Below are 17014 nucleotides of genomic sequence, written 5' to 3'. Positions count from 1 at the left end.
TAGCACATTAATGTAATACTGTATACGAACATTTAAATTGCGCATATGGCAGTTTTTTTTTTTTGTTGTTGTTGTTTGTTTTGTTTTTTTTATAATAATAATGTTATAATAACTTTTTAATGACATATTTATGTTTCTACTCAAATGAGTTTTTTTGTAAATATACTTGTTTTCATAATGGATTTATTCAAACACATTAAATATTGAATAGGTTAAGTAAAAATATAATAAATATGTAATATGGTGCATATATTTAACAAATTGCTCCTCTCTAGAGTTCATTTTTCTAGCTGGCTAACGAGTTATGGTCACTGAATATGGTTTTTCTGAGGTAACGTTAAATGTGACAGTATTGTTTACAAGCTGTTTTGTTGATGTCTTTCCACGGTTGAAACACTGATTGAGCGATAACATGAGACAGGATACGGATTTTGTTAAGTTGTACTGTATCTTTTAACGTACCTTTGGGTGTTCATTCATGTTTATTTCGTGCTGAAACTGGTTTTAAAGCAGAGAATATCTGTTCACGCCACATTAAACAGCGCCAAAACGTTTTTTTTTTTTTTTTTTTTTTTTTTTGAATTTCGTAATAAAATGGACAGAATTTGAAATTTGAGACTTTGTCTCATATCAAAAATAACAAAGCACAAAACTAAGTGCGATTTATTCAAGCAGACGGATAATATTGGCCATGGCCACACGGGTCCTGATGAAAAGTGAAGCCAAAGCGTCTTGATCGCCCCCAGGTGGTTGGATGCAGTATAGGTAATAAACCCTGCCCTATCTATGTAATGGGACGTGAGACAAACTAAACAGTCAAATTACACGTCAATTTTTTTTTTTTTTTTCCCAAAGATTGTTTCTGTCATTTTAGGCAGTTTTTATCACGCTGATGTTAGTTAAAGTGTTCATTCTTTAAATAAGTTTGTTTTTAGTTAGTTATTTGATGCTATAAAAAAGCAGGGTCGGACGTCATGATTGACAGATGAGATTGACAGCTTCTCTGAGCAAAGTAGTCACTGAAGCATCAACTGACTTTTTTCTGGATCTTCGGGAGGAGATTGGAGCCTTCCAAAACTGTTTGTTTCACACCGACATAATGAGTTGTTCTGCAATATTAACCAATCAATTCGTAAAAATGAGATTTGATAAAAATCAAGAAATCGATATTTTTTACCCAGCCCTATTCTGGCATCACAACTCAAACTGGTATTTAACTTATTTGGCAGCAAAATCTTACAAATTAAAAATGTAAGTGTTCAGAACTCAAAATAGCAATTTATTTAAATTATTTGCACTATGCTACTCCTGTTAAGCGTCATGTGTGCACTGGCCTGACCAGGATATCTGCCACTTTTAAAAAGAAGATATTTTGAAGAATGCTGATAACAAAACAGTTGACGGTAGCCACTGACCACCGATGGCAGTCAATGGCTACCGTCAACTGTTTGGTTAAAAGCATTCTTCAAAATATCTTCTTTTGTGAAAAGGAATGATAAAAAAAAACTCATACAGGTTTGAATCAACTTTAGGGTTAGTAAATGATGACAGAATTTTCATTTTTGGGTGAACTATCCCTTTAAGTTCACTTTTTACATGTCTCCTTACCCCAAATCGGTTTACTTTGCTCTGTCGTGAAGGAAACTGCAGAGAGAAGTTTTGCTGAACAGCCAGGTATAAGATCCGTGTTTTGTGATCCAGGTGATTAAGTTGTAGTTGTGAGTGGGCTGTACAGAGTCTTTCATGCTGATTCAAACATGGCTTCAGAATAAGCTACACCTGCTCAACTCCTAAAGAGGGCTTTGATGTGACAGCACTAAACATAAGCCAGTGTCACTGCACAGCGTTTGAGGGGGAAGGAGCTAGTTTCGGCACTAAGTGGGGTATCAACATTTTTACAGCTGTCACACAGATCTGCACACTCTCTGATCACCTACACACCCATAAAAACATTAATCTACTCACCTACAACACCGATTCACCCAAACTGCACTTAGCATATGTGTGTGAGTCTGTCTGTGTGCGTTTGTGTGTTTACTGAAACAGATCCCAGGGCTAAAGGTGCTGATCGGCAAATAAAAATGGCCGGCTGAACCAAACACAGTTTCTTAATGATTCAACAACAAAACTAACACAGCATGCATCATCGGGTCGCCATTATGCTTAGCCGGAGGCTTTTCTAGTAGGCTAATTTGAGAAGGGCATAGTAACATGTCCTGTACTATTACTGCACTGCAATGGATGCTCAATGGAAGATACAGTAATTTAGGGTTTCTGGTCAATGAGTTAACTGCAATGCGACAAAAGGTTTTCGTTTTTGTTTTGTTTTGTTTTTTTAAGTACAAAATATCTGATTTTTATACCATTAATCCATACATTTTGGCATATGACATTTTGTTGATTGAAATTGGTATTGAATAATTAATGATATCAACTGTGTACCTTGATGATTTAAAACTAAGTCAAATGCTTTCTTGTAATGGTAAGATGGTATTTAATAATAATAATACTAATAATAAAAAATGTTGTCTCATGATATCAGCATGACTGAGTTGAGTTTCTGGAAAACTTTTTACAGTGCTTGCATTATATTGTTCTGTCTTTTATTGCTTATGATAATTCATACTCAAAAAGTAGAACTGAAGTGACATTCATTACAAGATGATTAGTGTAGAGCTGTCACAATTCCTCGAATGAATTTGAGTGCTAGAGTTTAAAAAATCCTTGATTGCAATTTAACCGGTAGTACTGCATTTCACATATGAGAATCCATAAATCACATTATTGGATAATTTTCTAAGGCTGCACAATACATTGAAACAATTTGCTTTAAACAAACATAACATAGTATAGTGCTATCATTTATAAACCTACACTAACCCAGGAGAATACATCAAGTATGTTTCTAAAAATGCGAACTCTTGTTCATCACATTTTCAATATAAAAGTGTAAACCCTCGCTCTGAGCTTGCATGTTTTGATGTCCAGATGTTCCTGTTCAAGAAATTACAGTATCTGTAGCATTTCTATCATAAAAAAAGATGAAATATTAATAGATTAAGTGGACACTTGAATTAAATGTTGTTTGACCAATATTAAACAAGGATTTGATCATGCTGTAAAGTGTAACAACAACAATCGCCAGGCCGTTGGCACCCTCTGCAAGCATTTGTTATAGTAATGTTGATTATGTTTATATTATGTATATTGCATTATGTATTTTAACAGTGTTGTTAAAAAAAACATAGAATTACTTGTTTTTGATACTTTAAACCAATTATTATTGCCAACTATTATTGTTATTATATTTGTATTTTAACTATACTATACATGTATTTTTACTATATATGTATTTTTTATTCTTAGATCTATTTTTATTACCACAAAAAAATATATATTTTGTGTATATTGTCAAAATAATGACCAATTACTCAATTACCAAAATAATTTAGTGAAAGCTCTTTATTTGTTAAATGATAAGTAAAATGCACCTGCATTGTTCTGCATTTTGTGACTTTCAGTCAGTAAAATACTATTTTTCCAGTCATATTTTATCATTAAAGATTTCTTAAATATAGTGTTTCTTAAAAATATCGTCTTGTTCTCGTGAACCCAATACCGTGTATCATCTAGTCTTGTGAGCTAAGTGTATCGTCACTGCCCTAATTATTAAATATTCTATAATAATATCTTTACTTTTACATAGAGTATTTGAAGGTAGAATCTCAAGGCACTTTACAGAAGAAAACCACATAAAATGGGATTAAGCTGATAATCTTACATGTTCTCCTCTCCGATGATACAAACAGCTGACAGAATCTTGACAATTTCAGTCATCATATTAGTCTGCTTGGGATCAATCGCCCTTGCGAGGAGGAGGAGGCTTCGTTCATCCCCCAAGATCCTTTGGAGTCCATACTGAAAACAAAAAGGCATTTTATTTTATTTTATTATACCTTTTAAATGGAAACATTTTGCAATGGATAATGCCTTTAAGCTTTAAGCAAACACAATGAACCCCTTGTGTATGGACAGATTTAGGCTTTCTTCTCCGAAAGAGAGCCAATTAGGCAGGTGTAGATATGTTTTCAGATTAATTCATTTAAATCAGGACAGGACAGCAGGGACAGATCATCATATTCCTGCAGCTTTGTCTTCCTCACAGGGTGTAATGCACTGCACTTGACCACAATTTGAGCAAAACACAAAATTAACTTGAGGGGGAAAAAATAAAATAAATAAACAATTACAAAATGGTTTGGAACAAAATAACATTCATAATTAACATGGCTGAGGTATAAATTATAATGTCAATACCATTTAAGCATGAAAGCAGCTTTAGAAAAGATTAAATCTGATGATTACAGTATCTGGAGTTGAATGAGCTTTATTTGTGTTTGCTCCTGTTTAATAAAGCAGCAGCATTTCAATCAGAAATGTGTTCCTTCTCAAGGACAAGTAAGGAGCTGGCATGATTTTACATTCTTTAATATAAACATGTTTTTTTTTTTTTTTACTTGGCACGTGTGGGACACAAAATGATATAAACTCCTCATGGTTGAGCTTTTAAATTCTAAACACACCTTATTGTTCATGAAGGCCTTGAGGCACTGAATGAGTTTGTGCTGGTTCTTCTTGTCAATGTTCTCTTGCCTGAGGAAAAGAAAATCAGAAACAAAAAAGAAAAAGCGTGTGAATGAGCAACCCATAAGCACTGAAAAAAGGAGATTTCTTAAGACGACGTTAGAAATTCCAGCATAACTTACTGTTTCTTGTCGAGAAGCCTCTCCAGCACATCCAAAAGCAGTCCGAGACCTTCATGGCCAAAGTTGTTCACCCAGCTAAAGACAGGAAGAGACAGTCAAAGAACTCCATTAGAATATATAAACCCGAACAAGTTCATTAAAGGTTCAAAAAGTTTAGTTTGAAGATGAGCTGTGTTAGAAGACAACTCTGGAAACAGGTTTTTTTTTTTTTTTTTTTTTTTTCCCCTCCCCATCCATATTATTGACAAACAGTACAGGTCATTGTGGCACCTGTAGCAACATATACAAGATGAGTCAGTCCCTGTTCCTCGGTAAAATGCCACCTGTGACAAGAACATGAAGAAATATTGTGATTTTGTTTCCCATATTCCTGTTGGTGGCTTAATGTGAAGAATTTTCCACATTTGTGTGACCAGATGGAACTCTAGAGGAAAGAACAACATATTTATGCATCCTAGAGGAGAAATTTAGCTTTTTTCCCCACTGAATTAAAAGTAATTTAAAAAAGTAATTACAATTTTTAGTACTTTTACTTTAGTAGACTACTTTTTATATCTTTTATATCTCAGTTACAAGTCAACATTTACTCACATTTGCCACTTTTTTTACATTTTGAACCCTGTATTCACCTGATTAACACATTCTTGAAAACAGGTGAATGCAAATGAAAGAAGTCTTTGTGTGTGGTACCTTCAGGCAACTTGTGCAGGCCAAGCACTCCAACAGAAAGATAAAGCAATACATGGGTGATAACAGTAAAACCGATAATGGATTGAGTAAGATAATTGGCTATAAAACACAATGTATCAGGAGACATTAAATGGTCTGGGGAGGATAAGAATAGAGAGAGAGAGAGCGCTACGCAGTATGTGATCGCATTTAGAGTATGCCATTAACATCATTTGTTCTTAGCTCCAGATTGTCAATAAACCAAAATACATGGGCCAATTTGTTGCATTAAAGCACCATAAGTCAATGAGTTACTACTGTCTTTTTGACAATCATAGTGTGCAATGCAACATGCATATTAAAGTCATTTGTATGAACCCATATGGTCACACAAGACCCTCAATTAGAGGTGATGTCTGTAGCCTAGGGCAGTTTCAGAAGGCTAAAATGCACTTTTTTGCAGATCTGAAATTAAATTAGTCTAAAATTACAAAGACAGGGGCTCACCATGCCATTACTCAAAATTCATTACCGACCCACCAAACTCAATTTGAAACTTATTACCATTTGCTGTACAGTACATTATAATGGCTTGATTTGTTAATAAAACATAACAGTATAATGTGCAAAATTTATAACCATCTGTTTACAGGGGGGCTTCTCGTTTATTGTTTCCAATTTTGTCTCATCACTTTTCAGCTGTTTGTTGAAAGAAAAACACAGTTTGAGGCCGATTACGAAAAATGAGATCTTTGTGAGCAACCTTACCTAGCCTTGGAATATAAAAGCAGTGCTGCTGTGGAGGTGGTTAGTGGAAATAAGGGGTGCAAGAACGACATGGTTGAGCGTATCTAATTCACTTATAACAACAGTGTGGGTTATGGTTTCACACTGCAGCAGATGAGTGTTGAAAACATGAGGCTATCATCTGAGGTAGTGTGGTGAGACCAAATGAAACCTTAGCCAGCATTGACATTGTACCGCTGTGGTTGTGTCACTCAACAAGAGCAACAAAACTGTAACCACATTCAAACCGAATTAACAAGCAAACTAGATTTTACAGGGAGATGAGCCAAGAGCTCACGGTCATAGTTTTACACTGCAGTAGTCAACACAGAATTTGTAGAACAGCCTGAAAAGGCTAATTCACTATGGGTTCCCTTTAGAAAATTTCTATTTTTAACAGTTTGTTTTTTTATTATTATTTTGATTTATGAGTTAAATAAGGTCTGTGTTTATCATCAGGATCCATATGTCAAAAAAAAATATATATTCATTTTAATTGCTACAAGTGCATTACGGCATTAAAGGGTTAGTTCACCCAAAAATTAAAATTATGTCATTAAATTACTCACCCTCATGTCGTTCCACACACGTAAGACCTTCGTTCGTCTTCGGAATACAAATTAAGATATTTTTGATAAAATCTGATGGCTCAGTGAGGCCTGCATTGACAGCGAGTTCATTTACACTTTCTAAAGATATATTTAAAACAGTTCATGTGACTACAGTGGTTCAACTTTAATGTTATGAAGCGACAAGAATACATTTGTTGCACCAAAAAAACAAAATAACTTTATGCAACAATATCTAGTGATGGGTGATTTCAAAACACTGAAGCTTCAAAGCTTTACAGATCTTTTGTTTTTGAATCAGTGGTTCGGAGCGTGAATCAAACCGCAAACCATTGATATTTCGAAACACTTATGACGTAACGAAGCCTCGTTTACTGAAATCACGTGACTTTCACGCTCCGAACCACTGATTCGAAACAAAAGATTCATAAAGCTTCAAAGCTTCATGAAGCAGTGTTTTGAAATCGTCCATCACTAGATATTGTTGAATAAAGTCGTTATTTTGTTTTTTTGGTGCACAAAAAGTATTCTCGTCACTTCGTAACATTAAGGTTGAACCACTGTAGTCACATGAACTGTTTTAAATGTTTTTAGTACCTTTCTGGGTATTAAAAGTGTAAATTAACTTGCTGGCAATGCAGGCCTCACTGAGCCATCGGATTTTATCAAAAATATCTTAATTTGTGTTCCAAAGAAGAACGAAGGTTTTACGGGTGTGGAACGACATGAGGGTGAGTAATTAACAGAATTTTCATTTTTGGGTGAACTAACCCTTTAAAACATTGTATTGTGCAGTATGAAAAAAAAAAAAAAAGATATTCATTATGAGATTTGAGAATAACTAAGTTTTAGATAATGTACTTTAAATGTAAAAATAAAGGAAATGAGCATGCACAACTAAATATCCAATACTGGACATTATATATCCAATACTAATATTGATCAATTAAAAACAAAGTGAAAACATTTACCAATTTATAATGTAGTACCAAGATAATGTGCATAGATTTATGTTGTGTTGTAGATTTTTTAAAGCACATATCAAAATAATGTTTGAATTATGGTTTTGTTTTTGTTTTTTATTATAGAACAAATCATAAAAGCCTTTTCAAGCAATGTCAACCAAATTAAACTCATAAATCAAAAAAATATATATTATTCTAAAAACCCACTTGAACCCATGGTCGAAAACGCTGGTTCTCTTCCAGTTTTTAGAACTACAAATTGAACAGCTCTATAAACTTGTAAATCATTTAAACTTATACTGTAAATCATTTTTACAGTATAATTAAGAAATCACATAAAGCTATGCTCACACCACCAACAAGCATGAAAATGAGAGGAAATCACTCTTTCAAAGATAACCATGTCAGTCAGACATGATTGAATTTAACACACCAGCATGGAGTACTCTCCCAGCCTATTTTATCTCTTAAGGCATTTTCTCTCAGCAGATAGTGGCATCATGCATCAGTTCAACACGTTTGAGATTAACACGAGAATAATCATTAAGCAGGATAAAAAAATCTTCACCTGTCTTTCGGTCTGTCTGTCCGTGAGTCCATGTCTTAGATTAACTGCCAGCTTTTCATTGAAACCCCTGAGTAAACATCGCATCATTTCCTGTCAAATCAGCTCATCAGTGACCTACCCACACTCTTTGGCGTGGATCCAACGATTTGATTTAGACTTATTCATGAAATATTGATTGGGATAATCCTGGAGTTAAGCGGCAGCAAAGCCAGCAGAGTTACTTGACACGAGCACATATATTTTCTGGGTTAAATGAAATATGCATGGCCTGTTAAAGAATGCATATATTTATAACAACAGTTAAATACACATACTACTAAATATAATCAATAAACTGGCACCGCTTTAACCTTCCAGAGCATAACACTTAACGAAATACATATAGTAAACACTGTTTCTCCTCTTGTCTCTTGTTTACAGTAGCAATAACAAAATATCATCAAGCCAATTAAATCAAATAAAAAAAACTAAAAAAAAAAACTGCAACAGTTGTGACAATACAATTGTAGCGCAATTGTAATTATGTCTGACATTCAGTTTGCAATCACAGAGACATTATACTGCTATCGTGAACACCACATAATAAATTGCAAATGCGTGTGAAAAATCATTAATGATCATCAGCAGGAGTGTATTTTATAACACCACTTGACGCTCTGAAAGTCGGTTAACTGCCTTACAATAACGGCAGGTTATTCCTCTGACCCCTTGCCTTTATTTTCTGAACCTTTTAATGTCAACCAAAAGCCTGGCTGTTGAGTCTGACATTGTTATTGCACTTGAAGAAGCTCTAGAGTGTTGTGTCATTGAGAACACTCTATGAGAGCAATGCCTTTCAAATTGTATTAGGGCTAAGCCATGGACGGTCTCATTCGGCTGCCCGTGGCCTATTCAGCACTGCTCTATTCCACTCGAGGCCCACTGCTCCTAGCAACAAATTGCTCTCAACATTTCAACCCACCACTGAGCACCAGAACAGTTAGTCACTGACTAAATATTGCAACTGAGGCCCTTCTGCTGTTCATGACAATGTTCATGACTCTGAGGGATGCTGAAATCACAGGCAAGGCTGAGATAAGATTGATTTCTGCAGTTTAAGTACAGTATGTATGTAATGCCAGGGAAATAAATGAATAAATAAACAAACAAATAAATAAATATTTCCAAACACTATTTTTTTTTTTTTTTTTTTTTTACGACAGCTTAACTGTGAAATCTAACATGGATACGGCACATTCATGCTTAAAGGCCATGATATACTTGCGGAAACCAGATAAAAGGTCAACATAAGATAATTAGGCTGAAAAAAGGAGCAAGAACACATTTTAATCAAAAACAGGAAAAAAAGGACCTCAAGTATGAGCTACCAACTTACTAACCAAAACATTTCAAATTAATATTTTTGGAAACATTTCCAGTCAGTTCTTCATTCTGCTCTAATGAAGATTTTCTGCTCTTCTGTTTATCATGTGGCTGTTATTTTGATGACAAGGCAAAAGTTTGCTTATCCCTCCGTCCCTCTCTTTGGGTTAATATGCAGGAGAAATGTTGTAATTATCTGAAAGGGTAGTGAGTGATGGAGAGGTAAAAAGGGAATGAAAAAATGCTTGGCTGATTTCACAATTGTGAAGTGGACAGACACGGGCAGCCTGTCTTTTCACACAGCCTTTTGCAGACGCGTGACAGATACTGGGTTTTGGAGCGTTAAACGGGGACTGAACCCAGTGGCACGCTCGAAGAACAATATCCCTGGTGTCAGCGTTCTGTGATGTGTCTGCCACACACTTTAGAAGGAAGGCACTAGGGCAAGAACCTGCTCTGTTCAAAAGAGCCGCTGTTCCCTCTAATGGCATTTGGATCTCAGCAGGAGTCTCAATACAGCCACATTGACTTCACATCAAACCATATCAATGCCAGCTTCGCTTCTCTCTGGGATTGTAGGCTGTGAATATAGGGTCATGATGACAGAGAAATAGCAGAAGGTAGCAAAAGTGTGTGCGTATGTGAGTAAGGAGAGAGTGGTAGCAATTTTAAACATTTAAAATTGCTGTGATTTTAACTGATGACTGATCAACTGCATTAAAGGTATTTGTTTTATGAACACTTTTTTGTTATACTGGTTGAATCTCTCTTCACATCCTGATAGCAATCAATAATAGAACTGGTCTAAATATTAAAACATGTACATATATCTTTTGTGGAGGTCTCAGGGCCAAAAAATGTTCGTCCAATCATTGCATTCGGTCCAAATGCAATGATAGGATGTCCTACCTGCCTGTCAACATATGCATTTTCATACCTCCTTGCACTCTGCTCACGCAGACATCACACGTCATCAGCACGTTTCGTGTGGCTATGCAGAGTTGTAGACAGACAGCCACCAAGCGCCACAAACAGCAGCACCTTTTTACAGTTCCTCCTGAACCAAAACAATAAGCTTATTCTGTGTTTATGCCATGTCGTAACCGTAATTACGAGATGGCAACTCATGACGTTCCATCTGGAGCTGTTCATGTCCTCAGACTCAGGATTTATGCGTCTCTATGTCAACACTATCAATGCCAAAATTATTCTGCAGCAGTCAGGTGGTATAAGTAACAGCTCTGTAAGTTGTTTACATTCATTATTATTGTAATGTTATGCTCTTTCAGTCATGAGGTAATTTAACGCTGTCTCTCATGATGCTTTGCAGACTCTGCCATGTGCGTTGATGTGTTTTGGAGGAGGCGTGGCTTTGGAGATCGCTCTGAAGGTGTAACGCGTTGCTCGCGCAGGAACACATGATGAAGAAGATGAAGATCAAACAAGTCTTTACTTAGGAAAACCAACAGGTACAAGCAGGAACGCAACACAACACAAAGCATACGAGACCGGACAATGAACATAGGGAAGACAGGAACTTAAATACACAGATGAATTAACTAAAATGACATACAGCTGTGAATGGTCTTGTTAATGTCCATGGTGATAGACTGTGGCGGGAAAACGGAACAAAGGAGCACATGTGACAGATGAAAACCAAAACAAACTGAATGTGACTGAGACCGTGACAGAAGGGAGGGTGGGATCTCATTCTATCAAAGCTAACTTGCTATTGCTAGCCTCTCAGCAATTGCCTAACCTACCTTTAAGCAAATATAAGTTTTAAAATGTCTTCAATGATAGTGTTAAGTTTCAGTCAGCGAGTTTCAGTCAGAACCCAGGTTCGGTTTTATTAACCAAAACAAGAACGAATACAAAATCAGAGTAGACTTAAACTTGAATATGAATAGACTGAACTAGAACATGGCTCGACTTGACAAAACAATGGGTTCCACAAACAAAGCTAGACAAGAGACAATGGTGCCACAAGGGCTAAATATAATGAGAAACACCTGAACACAATGAAACAATGAACCAATGAGAAAACACATGACCAAAACAATGTTGCGTGAGTTGCGTGAGTGCCCACTACTGACGGAACCTTTGCAATGGGCTAAACTGGAACGTCCTAAGCCCTTGATCACTTGGAATCCGCTATGGAGTTTTAATTTTTTTTCCTTACAAATTGTTTAATGCAGCATTCTATATGTATATAGGTGTGTTTGGGTTGTTTTAAATATTTAAAAAAATTATTAATAGATCACAGAGTTGTTTGTGGTGGGGTAAATTAAACGCAATATGCGGTGACGTCACAATCATGTTGCATCATGGTATATGGAGCTGCCTGAAGTGTACATATGAAGTAGGGTTATGGTTAGTTTATTTTGACAGAGGAAGCGAGGGTCTGTCGATATAAACTTTCCTCGTCCACTTCATGAAGTGGAACGCACTTCAAAATGGCGTCAGGAAAAGTGCTTAGGGAAGTTTGCGTGTGCGTGTCTAAAATTGGAGTGGAACGCAGCCCTAGATAAGGAAAATACATGACATGATCACATGAGGGCAAGGGAAACACGATAAAACCAACCAATCAGAACAAGACACATAAACAGGGGAAGCACATGGCAAGATCACAAGAAAAGGGAAATCACATGACAAACAGGAAACATGACTATGAGAACTAATTCATATAAAACTAAATAATAATAATAATAATAACTAAAAAAACAAAAACAAAACAAAAAGGCTCTTAAAAAGTGTGAAATTGCCCTTTTTTCTGTCGGCTGCCTTTGAAGTCACAGCTCAGGATAGTCGGTAATGCAAACAGATAGCTTTCTCCAGATATTAGAATCATGTCTCTCGGTCTTGCTTCAACACTTTCTCAAGTTAATGTGCAATCATTTTAATGATCATTTTAATCATTCTTGTGTTAGTGCGAATCAAATCAGAGTTTCATTTCCTGTGCGCTAAAAAGTTTGCTTGAGCTATGAGGGAGATGACCCGATCTGAGCCACGCGGGACAGTTTAACTTAATACACCAGAGGCCATAAATATTTTAGATTTAAGCTCAAACATCTGGTATTATTGATCTGGTGGTGAAGTATGTCAGAGAGCGAGCAGACAGGGACAAGGGAATCAGTCATGACAGTCACCTCGCATGCTAATGGATTAGCGATTCCCCCGTTCAGAAGTCAATGGCAGCATGTGTGTGCTCACTGCAGCTTTTCACGCTGCCAAAGGACTGATGTGAGCTGTCACTCAGAAACATGTAGGTCACCTGCTCCTCAATCTCCTGACCCAAATAACTCGAGTCAAAAACATCAGTGTGCTAGAGGAAAAATAAACCTATAAATACTCTAATATGGAGCACTGACATATAATCTATCTATATAACACTTGCTTGCAATGTTTGTCATGGAATTACGGAATTGTAATACTTGCACGAAAATAAAAAACAGACAAAAAAATCCATATTAGTCAGATCAGTCTACCTCAGTATGTAATTTCAGTGTGAGACAAGCCACCCAAAACCCCCAATAAAAGGTGAGAAGGCTTGACAAAACAATTAATAACAAGAGAGGATGCGGTGAAAATCACAGACAGCCCAAAGATATTGAATTTAGCACAGCAGAATACTAATTTTCCCCATGTACCTGTGCAATACCATTTCTCACTTAAATCAATATGGAATTCAAATCAGATATCTGAATTATGTATGCCTTGCTGCAGGGCTCCGCAGATACGGCTAGCTTTGAGGTTAACAGATGGTGGCATAAAATGAAATGGGCATCCCGCTTAAAATATACCCAGTCACGAAGGACATCAGGATTGGTGGGTTCCTTTACTGCCTCGGAAAAAGCTCTTCTGTAGTGGCAGATGTGACCGCTGCTTCTATTAGACCCTCTATAACACAGTCTCAGGTACACCGGCTCACACATATATAAAAGGCTTGATGTGGTATGCAGGGCTATGATGGCTAAATGTTATCAATAATCTTCACGAAGAAAATACAGTGTCTATTTTTACAGACAGCTTAGCCACCGTTGCAGGGTACCGAATAAGAACATGTCCAATCAATGTTTGAGTCTTACAGTAGTGATAAACAAGGTAATTAGTAAGTAGCATGTATTTGCACAAATTAAAGCCAAGAATAACTTCACTTATGAAATTATTAGAATAAAAACACTGCAGAAAACAGTTAAAAACTTTATTCATTAGGCCAAAATCAACAAGTCAAAAACACTTAAGTCTCACATTGTAGCTGTGCAAGTATGAATTGATAATTTGTCAGACTTCAGTCCTTTATTTCTCCTTGGTGCTGGATGGATCAGGGGAGCTGATCCAGAGCCTGAGGGCCAGAGCTAGGTTTCTAATAACATTTGGAGTCTAGAGAGAGAGAGAGAGAGCAGAAACTAGCCACACAGCATGGGAAAAATGACCCTAGCAGAGCGCCGCAAACTTGGCCCCACTCTGCCGCCACACCGATGCAGACAATTTATTTCACGGACCAACAGGTGAAGTTTTGATAACTTTTTCGGGATAACAACATATAGTAACTCTAAATATGTTCGAAGTTTCTACCTTAAAATACTCAGAAAGAATGTAGCTTGTCTGCTTCCACTCTCTTGACCTTGAAACTGCCTATTACATCCCAGGCACACAAAGTAAAACAGGATCAACAGACATCATCCAGACAGCTATTTCCCAATACTTATACACAATTAATCAAAGCAGTCTTTTGAGAGAGAACTGTCCAATAATTCAAAATGTATTCTATAAAATAATAAACTTTCACTTCTCAATATCAATTTTAGCATTGCATGAGTGTACTGTCTATTCTTCATACCTGTCATCAGGATTTAGCTGGAGAAAAAATATAGAGAAATGTCAAAATACATTTAAAAAAAATCAATTATGTATGATGGACAAGGGTGTCTAGCCAGGTGTGCGAGAAAAAAAAAAAGTTTAAATGGCAGACTTGAATTATAAACTGACAACTTGCATTGGCATCTGTATGTGTCTCCTGACATTATTTATAGTGACAACTTGGCTGCTATTATATTATATTAATACAATTCCTTCAAGTAGCCTTTGTGAAACATAAGCCATGCCCACAAACACGTACAAACTCAGAGCATTCAATATGGATTGTTATTGTATTTTGCCTTGTTTAAAGGGGACCTATTATGCAAAATTCACCTTTGCATGGTGTTTGGCTATAAATGTGTGTTGGCAGTGTGTGAACACAACCACCCTATAATGATAAAAATCCAAACACTCCTTTTTTTTTAATCCCCATAAATCATAAGCAGTGTCTCAGAACAAGCCGTTTCCAGATCCCTGACAATGTGACGTCACATTAGCCACAGGCCCCGCCCACGAATGTTGACAGACACTGCCGTTTTAACATAGAACCACCCTGAGCGAGTTCACAGCCAGTTGTACAGTCCGCCATTGCTGCACTGACGAGAACGTCTCCCAAGCGTTTTAGGTGTTCTGTAGCTGGATGGATTAATCCACATAGCTCTCTCCATTTACTCCTGAAATCTGAGCCGCAGAAGACGTGGTGGATTAATTTTGTTTTCAAAGAAAATGCTCCCTCAACTCTACCCAAATTTGTTTATGTCTGCGCGAATCATTTCACACCGGACTGCTTTGTGAACGAATGTCAATACAAAGGGACAATACAAAACAGAGGTTGTTACTCAATAATAGATCAGTAAACTGTTCGTGATGCAGCTTACAATCTCCAAAGTGATACTGGATACGGCAGTAATGAAGGTAGGGGACACTTTATTACAGTCCATTGGAGTTGATTTACGGATATAAAGTTTACGAGTTTATTAATCACCACCCGAAAAGGCATAAGGTCTTTATATATTTGTTTACTGTTAGTTGTAACAAGTGTTTCTGTGCAATTTGCTATGTATGTTGATGATAATGCAAGGGAGAGAGAGTTTATAGGGGGGGGGGGGGAGGGGGGATGTAATGCTATTTCATCCATTCTGACTTATTTACACTGTTAAAGAGTTGCATTCTCATGCTAAACATGGCCAAAGTTTCAAAACATGAGTTGGACGTATGACTGAGTATTTCTGTGCCAAATCCACTACTTCCGGTTTCGGTACAAGTTTCGTAGTTTTTTTCGAGTGTGTCCTGTATGACATCAAAAGAGAGCTGAATTCCTTGTATAGGCACTTCTCTCTGATAAGCATGCACACACACATCACCAAGAGCAAGAGCACGCCCATCAACGCGTTTTGTTCAGGATATGGAAGCTGAGAGATTTTTCAACAATGGCTGTGTCCCAATTCAGGGGCTGCACCCTTTGAAGGCTGCATATATCATCGAGGCAGTCTCATTTAAGAAAAATAACTGTTAGATTGCAACATAGAAAGTAATTACAGTATTTTACACCTCACAATGAATATCAGTCAATTTTATTACGGTTACTTTTCTTAAATATGACATCCTTGATGACATATGCAGCCTTCAAATGCAACCTCCAGAGGACGCAGCCTCCGAAATGAGACGCAGCTCCTGTCACCAAAGGAGTGTGTCTTTGGTTGTGAGGGAAAGATTACCTTTTTCGGCTTCCCAAAGAACCCAGCATTAAGGGAACAGCGGATGAAGTTTGTTTTTCCGGGGCAGCAATGGAGTTGTGCATGTATGTTTGTTTGTTCCCGGGATTTCGGTGATGAATACTTTGTAAACAAGTCCCAGTTCGGCACTGGATTTGCAGATCGGGGCCGGTGAGTAAAGCTGCATCAGATGTCTGTGTTTTGTTGGCAATCGGCACGCAAGTGCATATAATGTAAACAACACGAACGTTTTTGTTCCCTTTTTATTTATAATGATATCGCAGCTAGCATGCGATCTCTACGCAGAGAAGTTGCGCGCGCTCGTGACTCTTTAGCTCCGCTCACAGCACTGACAGCAGACACGCCACCAGGATCTTGGCTTTTTTCAGAATGACTCGGTTTAGCATATCTATCTTTTATAAATATGACAAAACTAAAGACTTTTCGGAGATATGAAGAATGCATTGTTACTCTATATGTACTCAAGATTAACATGAGATTGGCAGAAACTGTGTGTGATCCCCCCCTTTATGGATAATATTTTAATGCACACTTGCACTGTTTTATTAAGCTCTTACAGTGATTTTCTAGAGTGAAAACGGACGCTTTATCTTTTGTGTGTACAATAAACGTCATAAAACTCATCTGTAAAGTCGAACGGGGTCCGGTACAACAGGCTTGTACTAATATAGTGGATAAAAACAAGAAGACAATATAAGTTATAACCGTAATTAAACTAAACTAATTAAAC

At 36.8% G+C, this 17014-nt stretch overlaps 1 protein-coding gene across 8 annotated transcripts in view; it reads right to left on the bottom strand.

Moving 5' to 3' along the window:
- Positions 1-17014, bottom strand: part of diaph2 (diaphanous-related formin 2) — a 427538-nt gene that overhangs the window by 294280 nt on the left and 116244 nt on the right. For all 8 annotated transcript variants that reach the window (XM_051860865.1, XM_051860870.1, XM_051860871.1 and 5 more), the window contains 3 exons: positions 4767-4841; positions 4584-4653; positions 3782-3918 (listed from right to left, as the gene is read on the bottom strand). In XM_051860865.1, coding sequence (XP_051716825.1) covers positions 3782-3918; positions 4584-4653; positions 4767-4841 — 282 coding nt within the window. The remainder of the gene's footprint in view (positions 1-3781; positions 3919-4583; positions 4654-4766; positions 4842-17014) is intronic.

Source organism: Ctenopharyngodon idella, chromosome 14 (genome assembly GCF_019924925.1).
Source record: "Ctenopharyngodon idella isolate HZGC_01 chromosome 14, HZGC01, whole genome shotgun sequence".
NCBI classification, from domain to species: Eukaryota; Metazoa; Chordata; class Actinopteri; order Cypriniformes; family Xenocyprididae; genus Ctenopharyngodon; species Ctenopharyngodon idella.
Note: the sequence above shows the minus strand (reverse complement) of the source record. Positions and strands in the feature narration are given on the sequence as shown.